The 24,166-nt window shown below is 39.1% G+C and overlaps 1 protein-coding gene across 1 annotated transcript in view; it reads right to left on the minus strand.

Annotated features, from left to right (window-relative positions):
- Positions 1-1,202: 1,202 nt before the first annotated feature.
- Positions 1,203-24,166, minus strand: part of LOC144348675 (uncharacterized) — a 38,727-nt gene continuing 15,763 nt past the window's right edge. The window contains exons 5-6 of the mRNA XM_085507433.1: positions 1,348-1,540; positions 1,203-1,270 (exon numbers count right to left, since the gene is read on the minus strand). Of these exons, the coding sequence (XP_085363559.1) occupies positions 1,203-1,270; positions 1,348-1,540 (261 nt within the window). The remainder of the gene's footprint in view (positions 1,271-1,347; positions 1,541-24,166) is intronic.

Raw genomic sequence — 24,166 nt, forward strand, 5'->3', positions numbered from 1 at the left:
CATCTGTTTGATCTAGCAATACTTGATATTTGATCATCTGTTTGATCTAGCAATACTTAATATTTGATAATCTGTTTGATCTAGCAATACTTGATATTTGATAATCCTTTTGATCTAGCAATACTTGATATTTGATAATCTGTTTGATCTAGCAATACTTGATATTTGATAATCTGTTTGATCAAGCAATACTTGATATTTGATAATCTGTTTGATCTAGCAATACTTGATATTTGATAATCTGTTTGATCTAGCAATACTTGATATTTGATAATCTGTTTGATCTAGCAATACTTGATATTTGATAATCTGTTTGATCTAGCAATACTTGATATTTGATAATCTGTTTGAGCTAGCAATACTTGATATTTGATAATCTGTTTGATCTAGCAATACTTGATATTTGATAATCTGTTTGATCTAGCAATACTTGATATTTGATAATCCTTTTGATCTAGCAATACTTGATATTTGATAATCTGTTTGATCTAGCAATACTTGATATTTGATAATCTGTTTGATCAAGCAATACTTGATATTTGATAATCTGTTTGATCTAGCAATACTTGATATTTGATAATCTGTTTGATCTAGCAATACTTGATATTTGATAATCTGTTTGATCTAGCAATACTTGATATTTGATAATCTGTTTGATCTAGCAATACTTGATATTTGATAATCTGTTTGATCTAGCAATACTTGATATTTGATAATCTGTTTGATCTAGCAATACTTGATATTTGATAATCTGTTTGATCTAGCAATACTTGATATTTGATAATCTGTTTGATCTAGCAATACTTGATATTTGATAATCTGTTTGATCTAGCAATACTTGATATTTGATAATCTGTTTGATCTAGCAATACTTGATATTTGATAATCTGTTTGATCTAGCAATACTTGATATTTGATAATCTGTTTGATCTAGCAATACTTGATATTTGATAATCTGTTTGAGCTAGCAATACTTGATATTTGATAATCTGTTTGATCTAGCAATACTTGATATTTGATAATCTGTTTGATCTAGCAATACTTGATATTTGATAATCCTTTTGATCTAGCAATACTTGATATTTGATAATCTGTTTGATCTAGCAATACTTGATATTTGATAATCTGTTTGATTAAGCAATACTTGATATTTGATAATCTGTTTGATCTAGCAATACTTGATATTTGATAATCTGTTTGATCTAGCAATACTTGATATTTGATAATCTGGTTGATCTAGCAATACTTGATATTTGATAATCTGGTTGATCTAGCAATAAAATTAAATTAAATTTCAAGTAAATTACAAAAGCTTTGAAAACTGTGACCTCACATAATTAGGCTTACCTGCAAGACTGTAATGGTGATATTGAAGATAGCATTCCAGAATATCTTCAATAAACGGTATTAATAACGTGGGATGAGCATTTAATGTGTAGACAAACGAAGCCGCAGAATGGCACACATGGGGTACACCAGATTTTATTAAAATAAATACATATGATAGGAAACCAATCACGACATCCGGATTACAGTGGTTCTGAAAAAAAGAGAAATTAATTTAAACAAATTATGAATTCATCCTTGACTCCATTCCACTTTAATATAATGGTAAATCAATAAGTAATTGGCAGCCATGCATTCCCATCTAGTGAGTTGAATTTAGCATTATGTTCAGTGTTTTCATGATGAGAACAGCAAGCAACATGTTTGCTTTTAGAATTGCCTTACTTGAACACTGAAGTAAGTATTCCTATGTGTCAAGTGTGTTGATGGACGGCCACAGTGCATACATAATTTTTGCCATTCAGAAATAGCCCCAATGTACGGTTATTGTAGTGTTTTTAATAGTGTTGGTTGAAGCCAATAATTTGGTAAAAGACTAATATTTGTCAACAACTCGGTCCTCCAGTGGTTGGGGCAATGTTAAAATTCTATTATGGTTAAAGTATTTGGTAGATACCACCAGGTTTTACATGACCCAATGTGTCATCTCTTGATGTCCAATTACATATTTGGTAGATGCCATCAGGTCTTACATGACCCAATGTGTCATCTCTTGTTGTCCAATTACATATTTGGTAGATGCCATCAGGTCTTACATGACCCAATGCGTCATCTCTTGATGTCCAATTACATATTTAGTAGATGCCAACAGGTCTTACATGACCCAATGTGTCATCTCTTGATGTCCAATTACATATTTGTTGAATACCAACAGGTCTTACACGACCCAATGTGTCATCTCTTGATGTCCAATTACATATTTGGTAGATGCCATCAGGTCTTACATGACCCAATGTGTCATCTCCTGATGTCCAATTACATATTTGGTAGATGCAATCAGGTCTTACATGACCCAATGTGTCATCTCTTGATGTCCAATTACATATTTGGTAGATGCCATCAGGTCTTACATGACCCAATGTGTCATCTCTTGATGTCCAATTACATATTTGGTAGATGCCATCAGGTCTTACATGACCCAATGTGTCATCTCTTGATGTCCAATTACATATTTGGTAGATGCCATCAGGTCTTACATGACCCAATGTGTCATCTCTTGATGTCCAATTACATATTTGGTAGATGCCATCAGGTCTTACATGACCCAATGTGTCACCTCTCGATGTTCAATTACATATTTGGTAGATGCCATCAGGTCTTACATGACCCAATGTGTCATCTCTTGTTGTCCAATTACATATTTGGTAGATGCCATCAGGTCTTACATGACCCAATGTGTCATCTCTTGTTGTCCAATTACATATTTGGTAGATGCCATCAGGTCTTACATGACCCAATGTGTCATCTCTTGTTGTTCAATTACATATTTGGTAGATGCCATCAGGTCTTGCATGGCCCAATGTGTCATCTCTTGATGTTCAATTACATATTTGTTGAATACCAACAGGTCTTACATGACCCAATGTGTCATCTCTTGATGTCCAATTACCTATTTGGTCGATACCAACAGGCCTTACATGACCCAATGTGTCATCTCTTGATGTCCAATTACCTATTTGGTAGATGCCATCAGGTCTTACATGACCCAATGTGTCATCTCTTGATGTCCAATTACATATTTGGTAGATGCCATCAGGCCTTACATGACCCAATGTGTCATCTCTTGATGTCCAATTACATATTTGGTAGATGCCATCAGGCCTTACATGACCCAATGTGTCATCTCTTGATGTCCAATTACATTTTTGGTAGATACCAACAGGTCTTATATGACCCAATGTGTCATCTCTTGATGTCCAATTACATATTTGGTAGATGCCATCAGGTCTTACATGACCCAATGTGTCATCTCTTGATGTCCAATTACCTATTTGGTAGATGCCATCAGGTCTTACATGACCCAATGTGTCATCTCTTGATGTCCAATTACATATTTGGTAGATGCCATCAGGCCTTACATGACCCAATGTGTCATCTCTTGATGTCCAATTACATATTTGGTAGATGCCATCAGGCCTTACATGACCCAATGTGTCATCTCTTGATGTCCAATTACATATTTGGTAGATACCAACAGGTCTTACATGACCCAATGTGTCATCTCTTGATGTCCAATTACATATTTGGTAGATGCCATCAGGCCTTACATGACCCAATGTGTCATCTCTTGATGTCCAATTACATTTTTGGTAGATACCAACAGGCCTTACATGACCCAATGTGTCATCTCTTGATGTCCAATTACATTTTTGGTAGATGCCATCAGGTCTTACACGGCCCAATGTGTCATCTCTTGTTGTCCAATTACATATTTGGTAGATGCCATCAGGTATTACATGACCCAATGTGTCATCTCTTGTTGTCCAATTACATATTTGGTAGATGCCATCAGGTCTTACATGACCCAATGTGTCATCTCTTGATGTCCAATTACATATTTGGTAGATGCCATCAGGTCTTACATGACCCAATGTGTCATCTCTTGTTGTCCAATTACATATTTGGTAGATGCCATCAGGTCTTACATGACCCAATGTGTCATCTCTTGATGTCCAATTACATATTTGGTAGATGCCATCAGGCCTTACATGACCCAATGTGTCATCTCTTGTTGTCCAATTACATATTTGGTAGATGCCATCAGGCCTTACATGACCCAATGTGTCATCTCTTGTTGTCCAATTACATATTTGGTAGATGCCATCAGGCCTTACATGACCCAATGTGTCATCTCTTGATGTCCAATTACATATTTGGTAGATGCCATCAGGTCTTACATGACCCAATGTGTCATCTCTTGATGTCCAATTACATATTTGGTAGATGCCATCAGGTCTTACATGACCCAATGTGTCATCTCCTGATGTCCAATTACATATTTGGTAGATGCAATCAGGCCTTACATGACCCAATGTGTCATCTCTTGATGTCCAATTACATATTTGGTAGATGCCATCAGGTCTTACATGACCCAATGTGTCATCTCTTGATGTCCAATTACATATTTGGTAGATGCCATCAGGTCTTACATGACCCAATGTGTCATCTCTTGTTGTCCAATTACATATTTGGTAGATGCCATCAGGTCTTACATGACCCAATGCGTCATCTCTTGATGTCCAATTACATATTTAGTAGATGCCAACAGGTCTTACATGACCCAATGTGTCATCTCTTGATGTCCAATTACATATTTGGTAGATGCCATCAGGTCTTACATGACCCAATGTGTCATCTCTTGTTGTCCAATTACATATTTGGTAGATGCCATCAGGTCTTACATGACCCAATGCGTCATCTCTTGATGTCCAATTACATATTTGGTAGATGCCATCAGGTCTTACATGACCCAATGTGTCATCTCTTGTTGTCCAATTACATATTTGGTAGATGCCATCAGGTCTTACACGACCCAATGTGTCATCTCTTGATGTCCAATTACATATTTGGTAGATGCCATCAGGCCTTACATGACCCAATGTGTCATCTCTTGTTGTCCAATTACATATTTGGTAGATGCCATCAGGCCTTACATGACCCAATGTGTCATCTCTTGTTGTCCAATTACATATTTGGTAGATGCCATCAGGCCTTACATGACCCAATGTGTCATCTCTTGATGTCCAATTACATATTTGGTAGATGCCATCAGGTCTTACATGACCCAATGTGTCATCTCTTGATGTCCAATTACATATTTGGTAGATGCCATCAGGTCTTACATGACCCAATGTGTCATCTCCTGATGTCCAATTACATATTTGGTAGATGCAATCAGGTCTTACATGACCCAATGTGTCATCTCTTGATGTCCAATTACATATTTGGTAGATGCCATCAGGTCTTACATGACCCAATGTGTCATCTCTTGATGTCCAATTACATATTTGGTAGATGCCATCAGGTCTTACATGACCCAATGTGTCATCTCTTGATGTCCAATTACATATTTGGTAGATGCCATCAGGTCTTACATGACCCAATGTGTCATCTCTTGATGTCCAATTACATATTTGGTAGATGCCATCAGGTCTTACATGACCCAATGTGTCACCTCTCGATGTTCAATTACATATTTGGTAGATGCCATCAGGTCTTACATGACCCAATGTGTCATCTCTTGTTGTCCAATTACATATTTGGTAGATGCCATCAGGTCTTACATGACCCAATGTGTCATCTCTTGTTGTCCAATTACATATTTGGTAGATGCCATTAGGTGTTACATGACCCAATGTGTCATCTCTTGTTGTTCAATTACATATTTGGTAGATGCCATCAGGTCTTGCATGGCCCAATGTGTCATCTCTTGATGTTCAATTACATATTTGTTGAATACCAACAGGTCTTACATGACCCAATGTGTCATCTCTTGATGTCCAATTACCTATTTGGTCGATACCAACAGGCCTTACATGACCCAATGTGTCATCTCTTGATGTCCAATTACCTATTTGATAGATGCCATCAGGTCTTACATGACCCAATGTGTCATCTCTTGATGTCCAATTACATATTTGGTAGATGCCATCAGGCCTTACATGACCCAATGTGTCATCTCTTGATGTCCAATTACATATTTGGTAGATGCCATCAGGCCTTACATGACCCAATGTGTCATCTCTTGATGTCCAATTACATTTTTGGTAGATACCAACAGGTCTTATATGACCCAATGTGTCATCTCTTGGTGTCCAATTACATATTTGGTAGATGCCATCAGGTCTTACATGACCCAATGTGTCATCTCTTGATGTCCAATTACATATTTGGTAGATGCCATCAGGCCTTACATGACCCAATGTGTCATCTCTTGATGTCCAATTACATATTTGGTAGATGCCATCAGGCCTTACATGACCCAATGTGTCATCTCTTGATGTCCAATTACATATTTGGTAGATACCAACAGGTCTTACATGACCCAATGTGTCATCTCTTGATGTCCAATTACATATTTGGTAGATGCCATCAGGCCTTACATGACCCAATGTGTCATCTCTTGATGTCCAATTACATTTTTGGTAGATACCAACAGGCCTTACATGACCCAATGTGTCATCTCTTGATGTCCAATTACATTTTTGGTAGATGCCATCAGGTCTTACACGGCCCAATGTGTCATCTCTTGTTGTCCAATTACATATTTGGTAGATGCCATCAGGTCTTACATAACCCAATGTGTCATCTCTTGTTGTCCAATTACATATTTGGTAGATGCCATCAGGTCTTACATGACCCAATGTGTCATCTCTTGATGTCCAATTACATATTTGGTAGATGCCATCAGGTCTTACATGACCCAATGTGTCATCTCTTGTTGTCCAATTACATATTTGGTAGATGCCATCAGGTCTTACACGACCCAATGTGTCATCTCTTGATGTCCAATTACATATTTGGTAGATGCCATCAGGCCTTACATGACCCAATGTGTCATCTCTTGTTGTCCAATTACATATTTGGTAGATGCCATCAGGCCTTACATGACCCAATGTGTCATCTCTTGTTGTCCAATTACATATTTGGTAGATGCCATCAGGCCTTACATGACCCAATGTGTCATCTCTTGATGTCCAATTACATATTTGGTAGATGCCATCAGGTCTTACATGACCCAATGTGTCATCTCTTGATGTCCAATTACATATTTGGTAGATGCCATCAGGTCTTACATGACCCAATGTGTCATCTCCTGATGTCCAATTACATATTTGGTAGATGCAATCAGGCCTTACATGACCCAATGTGTCATCTCTTGATGTCCAATTACATATTTGGTAGATGCCATCAGGTCTTACATGACCCAATGTGTCATCTCTTGTTGTCCAATTACATATTTGGTAGATGCCATCAGGTCTTACATGACCCAATGCGTCATCTCTTGATGTCCAATTACATATTTAGTAGATGCCAATAGGTCTTACATGACCCAATGTGTCATCTCTTGATGTCCAATTACATATTTGGTAGATGCCATCAGGTCTTACATGACCCAATGTGTCATCTCTTGTTGTCCAATTACATATTTGGTAGATGCCATCAGGTCTTACATGACCCAATGCGTCATCTCTTGATGTCCAATTACATATTTGGTAGATGCCATCAGGTCTTACATGACCCAATGTGTCATCTCTTGTTGTCCAATTACATATTTGGTAGATGCCATCAGGTCTTACACGACCCAATGTGTCATCTCTTGATGTCCAATTACATATTTGGTAGATGCCATCAGGCCTTACATGACCCAATGTGTCATCTCTTGTTGTCCAATTACATATTTGGTAGATGCCATCAGGCCTTACATGACCCAATGTGTCATCTCTTGTTGTCCAATTACATATTTGGTAGATGCCATCAGGCCTTACATGACCCAATGTGTCATCTCTTGATGTCCAATTACATATTTGGTAGATGCCATCAGGTCTTACATGACCCAATGTGTCATCTCTTGATGTCCAATTACATATTTGGTAGATGCCATCAGGTCTTACATGACCCAATGTGTCATCTCCTGATGTCCAATTACATATTTGGTAGATGCAATCAGGCCTTACATGACCCAATGTGTCATCTCTTGATGTCCAATTACATATTTGGTAGATGCCATCAGGTCTTACATGACCCAATGTGTCATCTCTTGATGTCCAATTACATATTTGGTAGATGCCATCAGGTCTTACATGACCCAATGTGTCATCTCTTGTTGTCCAATTACATATTTGGTAGATGCCATCAGGTCTTACATGACCCAATGCGTCATCTCTTGATGTCCAATTACATATTTAGTAGATGCCAACAGGTCTTACATGACCCAATGTGTCATCTCTTGATGTCCAATTACATATTTGTTGAATACCAACAGGTCTTACATGACCCAATGTGTCATCTCTTGATGTCCAATTACATATTTGGTAGATGCCATCAGGTCTTACATGACCCAATGTGTCATCTCCTGATGTCCAATTACATATTTGGTAGATGCAATCAGGTCTTACATGACCCAAAGTGTCATCTCTTGATGTCCAATTACATATTTGGTAGATGCCATCAGGTCTTACATGACCCAATGTGTCATCTCTTGATGTCCAATTACATATTTGGTAGATGCCATCAGGTCTTACATGACCCAATGTGTCATCTCTTGATGTCCAATTACATATTTGGTAGATGCCATCAGGTCTTACATGACCCAATGTGTCACCTCTTGATGTTCATTTACATATTTGGTAGATGCCATCAGGTCTTACATGACCCAATGTGTCATCTCTTGTTGTCCAATTACATATTTGGTAGATGCCATCAGGTCTTACATGACCCAATGTGTCATCTCTTGTTGTCCAATTACATATTTGGTAGATGCCATCAGGTCTTACATGACCCAATGTGTCATCTCTTGTTGTTCAATTACATATTTGGTAGATGCCATCAGGTCTTGCATGGCCCAATGTGTCATCTCTTGATGTTCAATTACATATTTGTTGAATACCAACAGGTCTTACATGACCCAATGTGTCATCTCTTGATGTCCAATTACCTATTTGGTCGATACCAACAGGCCTTACATGACCCAATGTGTCATCTCTTGATGTCCAATTACCTATTTGGTAGATGCCATCAGGTCTTACATGACCCAATGTGTCATCTCTTGATGTCCAATTACATATTTGGTAGATGCCATCAGGCCTTACATGACCCAATGTGTCATCTCTTGATGTCCAATTACATATTTGGTAGACGCCATCAGGCCTTACATGACCCAATGTGTCATCTCTTGATGTCCAATTACATTTTTGGTAGATACCAACAGGTCTTATATGACCCAATGTGTCATCTCTTGATGTCCAATTACATATTTGGTAGATGCCATCATGTCTTACATGACCCAATGTGTCATCTCTTGATGTCCAATTACCTATTTGGTAGATGCCATCAGGTCTTACATGACCCAATGTGTCATCTCTTGATGTCCAATTACATATTTGGTAGATGCCATCAGGCCTTACATGACCCAATGTGTCATCTCTTGATGTCCAATTACATATTTGGTAGATGCCATCAGGTCTTACATGACCCAATGTGTCATCTCTTGATGTCCAATTACATATTTGGTAGATGCCATCAGGTCTTACATGACCCAATGTGTCATCTCTTGTTGTCCAATTACATATTTGGTAGATGCCATCAGGTCTTACATGACCCAATGCGTCATCTCTTGATGTCCAATTACATATTTAGTAGATGCCAACAGGTCTTACATGACCCAATGTGTCATCTCTTGATGTCCAATTACATATTTGTTGAATACCAACAGGTCTTACACGACCCAATGTGTCATCTCTTGATGTCCAATTACATATTTGGTAGATGCCATCAGGTCTTACATGACCCAATGTGTCATCTCCTGATGTCCAATTACATATTTGGTAGATGCAATCAGGTCTTACATGACCCAATGTGTCATCTCTTGATGTCCAATTACATATTTGGTAGATGCCATCAGGTCTTACATGACCCAATGTGTCATCTCTTGATGTCCAATTACATATTTGGTAGATGCCATCAGGTCTTACATGACCCAATGTGTCATCTCTTGATGTCCAATTACATATTTGGTAGATGCCATCAGGTCTTACATGACCCAATGTGTCATCTCTTGATGTTCAATTACATATTTGGTAGATGCCATCAGGTCTTACATGACCCAATGTGTCATCTCTTGTTGTCCAATTACATATTTGGTAGATGCCATCAGGTCTTACATGACCCAATGTGTCATCTCTTGTTGTCCAATTACATATTTGGTAGATGCCATCAGGTCTTACATGACCCAATGTGTCATCTCTTGTTGTTCAATTACATATTTGGTAGATGCCATCAGGTCTTGCATGGCCCAATGTGTCATCTCTTGATGTTCAATTACATATTTGTTGAATACCAACAGGTCTTACATGACCCAATGTGTCATCTCTTGATGTCCAATTACCTATTTGGTCGATACCAACAGGCCTTACATGACCCAATGTGTCATCTCTTGATGTCCAATTACCTATTTGGTAGATGCCATCAGGTCTTACATGACCCAATGTGTCATCTCTTGATGTCCAATTACATATTTGGTAGATGCCATCAGGCCTTACATGACCCAATGTGTCATCTCTTGATGTCCAATTACATATTTGGTAGACGCCATCAGGCCTTACATGACCCAATGTGTCATCTCTTGATGTCCAATTACATTTTTGGTAGATACCAACAGGTCTTATATGACCCAATGTGTCATCTCTTGATGTCCAATTACATATTTGGTAGATGCCATCATGTCTTACATGACCCAATGTGTCATCTCTTGATGTCCAATTACCTATTTGGTAGATGCCATCAGGTCTTACATGACCCAATGTGTCATCTCCTGATGTCCAATTACATATTTGGTAGATGCCATCAGGCCTTACATGACCCAATGTGTCATCTCTTGATGTCCAATTACATATTTGGTAGATACCAACAGGTCTTACATGACCCAATGTGTCATCTCTTGATGTCCAATTACATATTTGGTAGATGCCATCAGGCCTTACATGACCCAATGTGTCATCTCTTGATGTCCAATTACATATTTGGTAGATACCAACAGGCCTTACATGACCCAATGTGTCATCTCTTGATGTCCAATTACATATTTGGTAGATGCCATCAGGTCTTACATGACCCAATGTGTCATCTCTTGTTGTCCAATTACATATTTGGTAGATGCCATCAGGTCTTACATGACCCAATGTGTCATCTCTTGATGTCCAATTACATATTTGGTAGATGCCATCAGGTCTTACATGACCCAATGTGTCATCTCTTGTTGTCCAATTACATATTTGGTAGATGCCATCAGGTCTTACACGACCCAATGTGTCATCTCTTGATGTCCAATTACATATTTGGTAGATGCCATCAGGCCTTACATGACCCAATGTGTCATCTCTTGTTGTCCAATTACATATTTGGTAGATGCCATCAGGCCTTACATGACCCAATGTGTCATCTCTTGTTGTCCAATTACATATTTGGTAGATGCCATCAGGCCTTACATGACCCAATGTGTCATCTCTTGATGTCCAATTACATATTTGGTAGATGCCATCAGGTCTTACATGACCCAATGTGTCATCTCTTGATGTCCAATTACATATTTGGTAGATGCCATCAGGTCTTACATGACCCAATGTGTCATCTCCTGATGTCCAATTACATATTTGGTAGATGCAATCAGGCCTTACATGACCCAATGTGTCATCTCTTGATGTCCAATTACATATTTGGTAGATGCCATCAGGCCTTACATGACCCAATGTGTCATCTCTTGTTGTCCAATTACATATTTGGTAGATGCCATCAAGCCTTACATGACCCAATGTGTCATCTCTTGTCCAATTACATATTTGGTAGATGCCATCAGGCCTTACATGACCCAATGTGTCATCTCTTGATGTCCAATTACATATTTGGTAGATGCCATCAGGTCTTACATGACCCAATGTGTCATCTCTTGATGTCCAATTACATATTTGGTAGATGCCATCAGGTCTTACATGACCCAATGTGTCATCTCCTGATGTCCAATTACATATTTGGTAGATGCAATCAGGTCTTACATGACCCAATGTGTCATCTCTTGATGTCCAATTACATATTTGGTAGATGCCATCAGGTCTTACATGACCCAATGTGTCATCTCTTGATGTCCAATTACATATTTGGTAGATGCCATCAGGTCTTACATGACCCAATGTGTCATCTCTTGATGTCCAATTACATATTTGGTAGATGCCATCAGGTCTTACATGACCCAATGTGTCATCTCTTGATGTCCAATTACATATTTGGTAGATGCCATCAGGTCTTACATGACCCAATGTGTCATCTCTTGATGTCCAATTACATATTTGGTAGATGCCATCAGGTCTTACATGACCCAATGTGTCATCTCTTGTTGTCCAATTACATATTTGGTAGATGCCATCAGGTCTTACATGACCCAATGTGTCATCTCTTGTTGTCCAATTACATATTTGGTAGATGCCATCAGGTCTTACATGACCCAATGTGTCATCTCTTGTTGTCCAATTACATATTTGGTAGATGCCATCAGGCCTTACATGACCCAATGTGTCATCTCTTGATGTCCAATTACATATTTGGTAGATGCCATCAGGTCTTACATGACCCAATGTGTCATCTCTTGATGTCCAATTACATATTTGGTAGATGCCATCAGGTCTTACATGACCCAATGTGTCATCTCCTGATGTCCAATTACATATTTGGTAGATGCAATCAGGTCTTACATGACCCAATGTGTCATCTCTTGATGTCCAATTACATATTTGGTAGATGCCATCAGGTCTTACATGACCCAATGTGTCATCTCTTGATGTCCAATTACATATTTGGTAGATGCCATCAGGTCTTACATGACCCAATGTGTCATCTCTTGATGTCCAATTACATATTTGGTAGATGGCATCAGGTCTTACATGACCCAATGTGTCATCTCTTGTTGTTCAATTACATATTTGGTAGATGCCATCAGGTCTTGCATGGCCCAATGTGTCATCTCTTGATGTCCAATTACATATTTGGTAGATGCCATCAGGCCTTACATGACTCAATGTGACATCTCTTGATGTCCAATTACATATTTTGTAGATACCAACAGGTATTACACGACCCAATGTGTCATCTCTTGATGTCCAATTGCATATTTGGTAGATGCCATCAGGTCTTACATGACCCAATGTGTCATCTCTTGATGTCCAATTACATATTTGTTAAATACCAACAGGTCTTACACGGCCCAATGTGTCATCTCTTGATGTCCAATTGCATATTTGGTAGATGCCATCAGGTCTTACATGGCCCAATGTGTCATCTCTTGATGTCCAATTACATATTTGGTAGATGCCATCAGGTCTTACATGGCCCAATGTGTCATCTCTTGATGTCCAATTACATATTTGGTAGATGCCATCAGGTCTTGCATGGCCCAATGTGTCATCTCTTGATGTTCAATTACATATTTGTTGAATACCAACAGGTCTTACATCACCCAATGTGTCATCTCTTGATGTCCAATTACCTATTTGGTCGATACCAACAGGCCTTACATGACCCAATGTGTCATCTCTTGATGTCCTATTACCTATTTGGTAGATGCCATCAGGTCTTACATGACTCAATGTGTAATCTCTTGATGTCCAATTACATATTTGGTAGATGCCATCAGGCCTTACATGACCCAATGTGTCATCTCTTGATGTCCAATTACATATTTGGTAGATGCCATCAGGCCTTACATGACCCAATGTGTCATCTCTTGATGTCCAATTACATTTTTGGTAGATACCAACAGGTCTTATATGACCCAATGTGTCATCTCTTGATGTCCAATTACATATTTGGTAGATGCCATCAGGTCTTACATGACCCAATGTGTCATCTCTTGATGTCCAATTACCTATTTGGTAGATGCCATCAGGTCTTACATGACCCAATGTGTCATCTCTTGATGTCCAATTACATATTTGGTAGATGCCATCAGGCCTTACATGACCCAATGTGTCATCTCTTGATGTCCAATTACATATTTGGTAGATGCCATCAGGCCTTACATGACCCAATGTGTCATCTCTTGATGTCCAATTACATATTTGGTAGATACCAACAGGTCTTACATGACCCAATGTGTCATCTCTTGATGTCCAATTACATATTTGGTAGATGCCATCAGGCCTTACATGACCCAATGTGTCATCTCTTGATGTCCAATTACATTTTTGGTAGATACCAACAGGCCTTACATGACCCAATGTGTCATTTCTTGATGTCCAATTACATTTTTGGTAGATGCCATCAGGTCTTACACGGCCCAATGTGTCATCTCTTGTTGTCCAATTACATATTTGGTAGATGCCATCAGGTCTTACATGACCCAATGTGTCATCTCTTGTTGTCCAATTACATATTTGGTAGATGCCATCAGGTCTTACATGACCCAATGTGTCATCTCTTGATGTCCAATTACATATTTGGTAGATGCCATCAGGTCTTACATGACCCAATGTGTCATCTCTTGTTGTCCAATTACATATTTGGTAGATGCCATCAGGTCTTACACGACCCAATGTGTCATCTCTTGATGTCCAATTACATATTTGGTAGATGCCATCAGGCCTTACATGAACCAATGTGTCATCTCTTGTTGTCCAATTACATATTTGGTAGATGCCATCAGGCCTTACATGACCCAATGTGTCATCTCTTGTTGTCCAATTACATATTTGGTAGATGCCATCAGGCCTTACATGACCCAATGTGTCATCTCTTGATGTCCAATTACATATTTACATGACCCAATGTGTCATCTCTTGATGTCCAATTACATATTTGGTAGATGCCATCAGGTCTTACATGACCCAATGTGTCATCTCCTGATGTCCAATTACATATTTGGAAGATGCAATCAGGCCTTACATGACCCAATGTGTCATCTCTTGATGTCCAATTACATATTTGGTAGATGCCATCAGGTCTTACATGACCCAATGTGTCATCTCTTGATGTCCAATTACATATTTGGTAGATGCCATCAGGTCTTACATGACCCAATGTGTCATCTCTTGATGTCCAATTACATATTTGGTAGATGCCATCAGGTATTACATGACCCAATGTGTCATCTCTTGATGTCCAATTACATATTTGGTAGATGCCATCAGGTCTTACATGACCCAATGTGTCATCTCTTGATGTTCAATTACATATTTGGTAGATGCCATCAGGTCTTACACGACCCAATGTGTCATCTCTTGATGTCCAATTACATATTTGGTAGATGCCATCAGGCCTTACACTCTTGTTGTCCAATTACATATTTGGTAGATGCCATCAAGCCTTACATGACCCAATGTGTCATCTCTTGTTGTCCAATTACATATTTGGTAGATGCCATCAGGCCTTACATGACCCAATGTGTCATCTCTTGATGTCCAATTACATATTTGGTAGATGCCATCAGGTCTTACATGACCCCATGTGTCATCTCTTGATGTCCAATTACATATTTGGAAGATGCCATCAGGTCTTACATGACCCAATGTGTCATCTCCTGATGTCCAATTACATATTTGGTAGATGCAATCAGGTCTTACATGACCCAATGTGTCATCTCTTGTTGTCCAATTACATATTTGGTAGATGCCATCAGGTCTTACATGACCCAATGTGTCATCTCTTGATGTCCAATTACATATTTGGTAGATGCCATCAGGTCTTACATGACCCAATGTGTCATCTCTTGATGTCCAATTACATATTTGGTAGATGCCATCAGGTCTTACATGACCCAATGTGTCATCTCTTGATGTCCAATTACATATTTGGTAGATGCCATCAGGTCTTACATGACCCAATGTGTCATCTCTTGATGTCCAATTACATATTTGGTAGATACCAACAGGTCTTACATGACCCAATGTGTCATCTCTTGATGTCCAATTACATATTTGGTAGATGCCATCAGGCCTTACATGACCCAATGTGTCATCTCTTGATGTCCAATTACATTTTTGGTAGATACCAACAGGCCTTACATGACCCAATGTGTCATCTCTTGATGTCCAATTACATTTTTGGTAGATGCCATCAGGTCTTACACGGCCCAATGTGTCATCTCTTGTTGTCCAATTACATATTTGGTAGATGCCATCAGGTCTTACATGACCCAATGTGTCATCTCTTGTTGTCCAATTACATATTTGGTAGATGCCATCAGGTCTTACATGACCCAATGTGTCATCTCTTGATGTCCAATTACATATTTGGTAGATGCCATCAGGTCTTACATGACCCAATGTGTCATCTCTTGTTGTCCAATTACATATTTGGTAGATGCCATCAGGTCTTACACGACCCAATGTGTCATCTCTTGATGTCCAATTACATATTTGGTAGATGCCATCAGGCCTTACATGACCCAATGTGTCATCTCTTGTTGTCCAATTACATATTTGGTAGATGCCATCAGGCCTTACATGACCCAATGTGTCATCTCTTGTTGTCCAATTACATATTTGGTAGATGCCATCAGGCCTTACATGACCCAATGTGTTATCTCTTGATATCCAATTACATATTTGGTAGATGCCATCAGGTCTTACATGACCCAATGTGTCATCTCTTGATGTCCAATTACATATTTGGTAGATGCCATCAGGTCTTACATGACCCAATGTGTCATCTCCTGATGTCCAATTACATATTTGGTAGATGCAATCAGGCCTTACATGACCCAATGTGTCTTCTCTTGATGTCCAATTACATATTTGGTAGATGCCATCAGGTCTTACATGACCCAATGTGTCATCTCTTGTTGTCCAATTACATATTTGGTAGATGCCATCAGGTCTTACATGACCCAATGTGTCATCTCTTGTTGTCCAATTACATATTTGGTAGATGCCATCAGGTCTTACATGACCCAATGTGTCATCTCTTGATGTCCAATTACATATTTGGTAGATGCCATCAGGTCTTACATGACCCAATGTGTCATCTCTTGATGTCCAATTACATATTTGGTAGATGCCATCAGGTCTTACATGACCCAATGTGTCATCTCCTGATGTCCAATTACATATTTGGTAGATGCAATCAGGTCTTACATGACCCAATGTGTCATCTCTTGATGTCCAATTACATATTTGGTAGATGCCATCAGGTCTTACATGACCCAATGTGTCATCTCCTGATGTCCAATTACATATTTGGTAGATGCAATCAGGTCTTACATGACCCAATGTGTCATCTCTTGATGTCCAATTACATATTTGGTAGATGCCATCAGGTCTTACATGACCCAATATGTCATCTCTTGATGTCCAATTACATATTTGGTAGATGCCATCAGGTCTTACATGACCCAATGTGTCATCTCTTGATGTCCAATTACATATTTGGTAGATGCCATCAGGTCTTACATGACCCAATGTGTCATCTCTTGATGTCCAATTACATATTTGGTAGATGCCATCAGGTCTTACATGACCCAATGTGTCATCTCTTGATGTCCAATTACATATTTGGTAGATACCAACAGGTCTTACATGACCCAATGTGTCATCTCTTGATGTCCAATTACATATTTGGTAGATGCCATCAGGCCTTACATGACCCAATGTGTCATCTCTTAATGTCCAATTACATTTTTGGTAGATACCAACAGGCCTTACATGACCCAATGTGTCATCTCTTGATGACCAATTACATTTTTGGTAGATGCCATCAGGTCTTACACGGCCCAATGTGTCATCTCTTGTTGTCCAATTACATATTTGGTAGATGCCATCAGGTCTTACATGACCCAATGTGTCATCTCTTGTTGTCCAATTACATATTTGGTAGATGCCATCAGGTCTTACATGACCCAATGTGTCATCTCTTGATGTCCAATTACATATTTGGTAGATGCCATCAGGTCTTACATGACCCAATGTGTCATCTCTTGTTGTCCAATTACATATTTGGTAGATGCCATCAGGTCTTACACGACCCAATGTGTCATCTCTTGATGTCCAATTACATATTTGGTAGATGCCATCAGGCCTTACATGACCCAATGTGTCATCTCTTGTTGTCCAATTACATATTTGGTAGATGCCATCAGGCCTTACATGACCCAATGTGTCATCTCTTGTTGTCCAATTACATATTTGGTAGATGCCATCAGGCCTTACATGACCCAATGTGTCATCTCTTGATGTCCAATTACATATTTGGTAGATGCCATCAGGTCTTACATGACCCAATGTGTCATCTCTTGATGTCCAATTACATATTTGGTACATGCCATCAGGTCTTACATGACCCAATGTGTCATCTCCTGATGTCCAATTACATATTTGGTAGATGCAATCAGGCCTTACATGACCCAATGTGTCATCTCTTGATGTCCAATTACATATTTGGTAGATGCCATCAGGTCTTACATGACCCAATGTGTCATCTCTTGATGTCCAATTACATATTTGGTAGATGCCATCAGGTCTTACATGACCCAATGTGTCATCTCTTGATGTCCAATTACATATTTGGTAGATGCCATCAGGTATTACATGACCCAATGTGTCATCTCTTGATGTCCAATTACATATTTGGTAGATGCCATCAGGTCTTACATGACCCAATGTGTCATCTCTTGATGTTCAATTACATATTTGGTAGATGCCATCAGGTCTTACACGACCCAATGTGTCATCTCTTGATGTCCAATTACATATTTGGTAGATGCCATCAGGCCTTACATCACCCAATGTGTCATCTCTTGTTGTCCAATTACATATTTGGTAGATGCCATCAAGCCTTACATGACCCAATGTGTCATCTCTTGTTGTCCAATTACATATTTGGTAGATGCCATCAGGCCTTACATGACCCAATGTGTCATCTCTTGATGTCCAATTACATATTTGGTAGATGCCATCAGGTCTTACATGGCCCAATGTGTCATCTCTTGATGTCCAATTACATATTTGGTAGATGCCATCAGGTCTTACATGACCCAATGTGTCATCTCCTGATGTCCAATTACATATTTGGTAGATGCAATCAGGTCTTACATGACCCAATGTGTCATCTCTTGATGTCCAATTACATATTTTGTAGATGCCATCAGGTCTTACATGACCCAATGTGTCATCTCTTGATGTCCAATTACATATTTGGTAGATGCCATCAGGTCTTACATGACCCAATGTGTCATCTCTTGATGTCCAATTACATATTTGGTAGATGCCATCAGGTCTTACATGACCCAATGTGTCATCTCTTGATGTCCAATTACATATTTGGTAGATGCCATCAGGTATTACATGACCCAATGTGTCATCTCTTGATGTCCAATTACATATTTGGTAGATGCCATCAGGTCTTACATGACCCAATGTGTCATCTCTTGATGTTCAATTACATATTTGGTAGATGCCATCAGGTCTTACACGACCCAATGTGTCATCTCTTGATGTCCAATTACATATTTGGTAGATGCCATCAGGCCTTACATGACCCAATGTGTCATCTCTTGTTGTCCAATTACATATTTGGTAGATGCCATCAAGCCTTACATGACCCAATGTGTCATCTCTTGTTGTCCAATTACATATTTGATAGATGCCATCAGGCCTTACATGACCCAATGTGTCATCTCTTGATGTCCAATTACATATTTGGTAGATGCCATCAGGTCTTACATGACCCAATGTGTCATCTCTTGATGTCCAATTACATATTTGGTAGATGCCATCAGGTCTTACATGACCCAATGTGTCATCTCCTGATGTCCAATTACATATTTGGTAGATGCAATCAGGTCTTACATGACCCAATGTGTCATCTCTTGATGTCCAATTACATATTTGGTAGATGCCATCAGGTCTTACATGACCCAATGTGTCATCTCTTGATGCCCAATTACATATTTGGTAGATGCCATCAGGTCTTACATGACCCAATGTGTCATCTCTTGATGTCCAATTACATATTTGGTAGATGCCATCAGGTCTTACATGACCCAATGTGTCATCTCTTGATGTCCAATTACATATTTGGTAGATGCCATCAGGTCTTACATGACCCAATGTGTCATCTCTTGATGTTCAATTACATATTTGGTAGATGCCATCAGGTCTTACATGACCCAATGTGTCATCTCTTGTTGTCCAATTACATATTTGGTAGATGCCATCAGGTCTTACATGACCCAATGTGTCATCTCTTGTTGTCCAATTACATATTTGGTAGATGCCATCAGGTCTTACATGACCCAATGTGTCATCTCTTGTTGTCCAATTACATATTTGGTAGATGCCATCAGGCCTTACATGACCCAATGTGTCATCTCTTGATGTCCAATTACATATTTGGTAGATGCCATCAGGTCTTACATGACCCAATGTGTCATCTCTTGATGTCCAATTACATATTTGGTAGATGCCATCAGGTCTTACAAGACCCAATGTGTCATCTCCTGATGTCCAATTACATATTTGGTAGATGCAATCAGGTCTTACATGACCCAATGTGTCATCTCTTGATGTCCAATTACATATTTGGTAGATGCCATCAGGTCTTACATGACCCAATGTGTCATCTCTTGATGTCCAATTACATATTTGGTAGATGCCATCAGGTCTTACATGACCCAATGTGTCATCTCTTGATGTCCAATTACATATTTGGTAGATGCCATCAGGTCTTACATGACCCAATGTGTCATCTCTTGTTGTTCAATTACATATTTGGTAGATGCCATCAGGTCTTGCATGGCCCAATGTGTCATCTCTTGATGTCCAATTACATATTTGGTAGATGCCATCAGGTCTTACATGACCCAATGTGTCATCTCTTGTTGTCCAATTACATATTTGGTAGATGCCATCAGGTCTTACATGACCCAATGTGTCATCTCTTGATGTCCAATTACATATTTGGTAGATGCCATCAGGTCTTACATGACCCAATGTGTCATCTCCTGATGTCCAATTACATATTTGGTAGATGCAATCAGGTCTTACATGACCCAATGTGTCATCTCTTGATGTCCAATTACATATTTGGTAGATGCCATCAGGTCTTACATGACCCAATGTGTCATCTCTTGTTGTCCAATTACATATTTGGTAGATGCCATCAGGCCTTACATGACCCAATGTGTCATCTCTTGTTGTCCAATTACATATTTGGTAGATGCCATCAGGCCTTACATGACCCAATGTGTCATCTCTTGATGTCCAATTACATATTTGGTAGATGCCATCAGGTCTTACATGACCCAATGTGTCATCTCTTGATGTCCAATTACATATTTGGTAGATGCCATCAGGTCTTACATGACCCAATGTGTCATCTCCTGATGTCCAATTACATATTTGGTAGATGCAATCAGGCCTTACATGACCCAATGTGTCATCTCTTGATGTCCAATTACATATTTGGTAGATGCCATCAGGTCTTACATGACCCAATGTGTCATCTCTTGATGTCCAATTACATATTTGGTAGATGCCATCAGGTCTTACATGACCCAATGTGTCATCTCTTGATGTCCAATTACATATTTGGTAGATGCCATCAGGTCTTACATGACCCAATGTGTCATCTCTTGATGTCCAATTACATATTTGGTAGATGCCATCAGGACTTACATGACCCAATGTGTCATCTCTTGATGTCCAATTACATATTTGGTAGATGCCATCAGGTATTACATGACCCAATGTGTCATCTCTTGATGTCCAATTACATATTTGGTAGATGCCATCAGGTCTTACATGACCCAATGTGTCATCTCTTGATGTCCAATTACATATTTGGTAGATGCCATCAGGCCTTACATGACGCAATGTGTCATCTCTTGTTGTCCAATTACATATTTGGTAGATGCCATCAAGCCTTACATGACCCAATGTGTCATCTCTTGTTGTCCAATTACATATTTGGTAGATGCCATCAGGTCTTACATGACCCAATGTGTCATCTCCTGATGTCCAATTACATATTTGGTAGATGCAATCAGGTCTTACATGACCCAATGTGTCATCTCTTGATGTCCAATTACATATTTGGTAGATGCCATCAGGTCTTACATGACCCAATGTGTCATCTCTTGATGTCCAATTACATATTTGGTAGATGCCATCAGGTCTTACATGACCCAATGTGTCATCTCTTGATGTCCAATTACATATTTGGTAGATGCCATCAGGTCTTACATGACCCAATGTGTCATCTCTTGATGTCCAATTACATATTTGGTAGATGCCATCAGGTCTTACATGACCCAATGTGTCATCTCTTGATGTTCAATTACATATTTGGTAGATGCCATCAGGTCTTACATGACCCAATGTGTCATCTCTTGTTGTCCAATTACATATTTGGTAGATGCCATCAGGTCTTACATGACCCAATGTGTCATCTCTTGTTGTCCAATTACATATTTGGTAGATGCCATCAGGTCTTACATGACCCAATGTGTCATCTCTTGTTGTCCAATTACATATTTGGTAGATGCCATCAGGCCTTACATGACCCAATGTGTCATCTCTTGATGTCCAATTACATATTTGGTAGATGCCATCAGGTCTTACATGACCCAATGTGTCATCTCTTGATGTCCAATTACATATTTGGTAGATGCCATCAGGTCTTACATGACCCAATGTGTCATCTCCTGATGTCCAATTACATATTTGGTAGATGCAATCAGGTCTTACATGACCCAATGTGTCATCTCTTGATGTCCAATTACATATTTGGTAGATGCCATCAGGTCTTACATGACCCAATGTGTCATCTCTTGATGTCCAATTACATATTTGGTAGATGCCATCAGGTCTTACATGACCCAATGTGTCATCTCCTGATGTCCAATTACATATTTGGTAGATGCAATCAGGCCTTACATGACCCAATGTGTCATCTCTTGATGTCCAATTACATATTTGGTAGATGCCATCAGGTCTTACATGACCCAATGTGTCATCTCTTGATGTCCAATTACATATTTGGTAGATGCCATCAGGTCTTACATGACCCAATGTGTCATCTCTTGATGTCCAATTACATATTTGGTAGATGCCATCAGGTCTTACATGACCCAATGTGTCATCTCTTGATGTCCAATTACATATTTGGTAGATGCCATCAGGTCTTACATGACCCAATGTGTCATCTCTTGATGTCCAATTACATATTTGGTAGATGCCATCAGGTATTACATGACCCAATGTGTCATCTCTTGATGTCCAATTACATATTTGGTAGATGCCATCAGGTCTTACATGACCCAATGTGTCATCTCTTGATGTCCAATTACATATTTGGTAGATGCCATCAGGCCTTACATGACGCAATGTGTCATCTCTTGTTGTCCAATTACATATTTGGTAGATGCCATCAAGCCTTACATGACCCAATGTGTCATCTCTTGTTGTCCAATTACATATTTGGTAGATGCCATCAGGTCTTACATGACCCAATGTGTCATCTCCTGATGTCCAATTACATATTTGGTAGATGCAATCAGGTCTTACATGACCCAATGTGTCATCTCTTGATGTCCAATTACATATTTGGTAGATGCCATCAGGTCTTACATGACCCAATGTGTCATCTCTTGATGTCCAATTACATATTTGGTAGATGCCATCAGGTCTTACATGACCCAATGTGTCATCTCTTGATGTCCAATTACATATTTGGTAGATGCCATCAGGTCTTACATGACCCAATGTGTCATCTCTTGATGTCCAATTACATATTTGGTAGATGCCATCAGGTCTTACATGACCCAATGTGTCATCTCTTGATGTTCAATTACATATTTGGTAGATGCCATCAGGTCTTACATGACCCAATGTGTCATCTCTTGTTGTCCAATTACATATTTGGTAGATGCCATCAGGTCTTACATGACCCAATGTGTCATCTCTTGTTGTCCAATTACATATTTGGTAGATGCCATCAGGTCTTACATGACCCAATGTGTCATCTCTTGTTGTCCAATTACATATTTGGTAGATGCCATCAGGCCTTACATGACCCAATGTGTCATCTCTTGATGTCCAATTACATATTTGGTAGATGCCAT

The sequence above is a fragment of the Saccoglossus kowalevskii genome, chromosome 13 (genome assembly GCF_978046115.1).
Source record: "Saccoglossus kowalevskii chromosome 13, keSacKowa6.1, whole genome shotgun sequence".
Classification (NCBI taxonomy): domain Eukaryota; kingdom Metazoa; phylum Hemichordata; class Enteropneusta; family Harrimaniidae; genus Saccoglossus; species Saccoglossus kowalevskii.